This window comes from Mus pahari, chromosome 5 (genome assembly GCF_900095145.1).
Source record: "Mus pahari chromosome 5, PAHARI_EIJ_v1.1, whole genome shotgun sequence".
NCBI classification, from domain to species: domain Eukaryota; kingdom Metazoa; phylum Chordata; class Mammalia; order Rodentia; family Muridae; genus Mus; species Mus pahari.
The window spans coordinates 69804714-69805332 of record NC_034594.1 but is presented as its reverse complement, the minus strand read 5'-3'; the positions used below and the strand labels follow the sequence as shown (position 1 = coordinate 69805332).

The 619-nt window shown below is 50.6% G+C and overlaps 1 protein-coding gene across 1 annotated transcript in view; it reads left to right on the top strand.

Moving 5' to 3' along the window:
* The first annotated feature begins 491 nt into the window (after positions 1–491).
* The window catches only part of LOC110321964 (olfactory receptor 6B2-like), an 882-nt gene continuing 754 nt past the window's right edge, over positions 492–619 (top strand). The window contains exon 1 of the mRNA XM_021198547.1: positions 492–618. Within this exon, the coding sequence (XP_021054206.1) occupies positions 492–618 (127 nt within the window). The remainder of the gene's footprint in view (position 619) is intronic.

Sequence of the window (619 nt, the reverse complement as noted above, 5' to 3'; positions counted from 1 at the left end):
GCTACTAACAAACTAAATAGGCTGGAAGGCCATGGCCTCAGCAACACACACAGTTCCAGAGTGGGATCATGGACTACTACTTTCTAACTTCTTAAGAACTGAGGTGAAACTCCTTCTGTATCCCCTTCTGGATCCAGGGTAGGGGGTATGGAGCTATCAATAGGGTAGGGTAGGAGACATGGAACCCTCTGCATCTAGCACTCCAGGATGGGACCACATGGACAATAGAGGCACCGCACATCCTGAACATCTATCCTCAGCACTTCCTCTCCTCTACTTCCCCTCTTCATTTATCACCCAAACAAACTCTTCAAGTCCCCATGTCTTTCCAGTTAAATACTTGGCAGAAGAGTAAGTTCCTTTCCCTGCTACTCACAGGAACCAGGAGTGCTGTCTGTCTTCCAGCCGACACTACAAGCTGGCTCCCTGATCTCCCATCATCTGAAGCTTGGCCCTTTATTGGCCTCTTGATCTTTTGCAGGTACAGAAGGATGAGGGGGGAGAACATCACCAAGGTCAGCACGTTCATCCTGCTGGGCTTCCCCACAGCCCCTGAGCTGCAATACCTGCTCTTCCTCCTCTTCCTGCTCGCCTACCTCTTTGTGCTGGTGGAGAACCT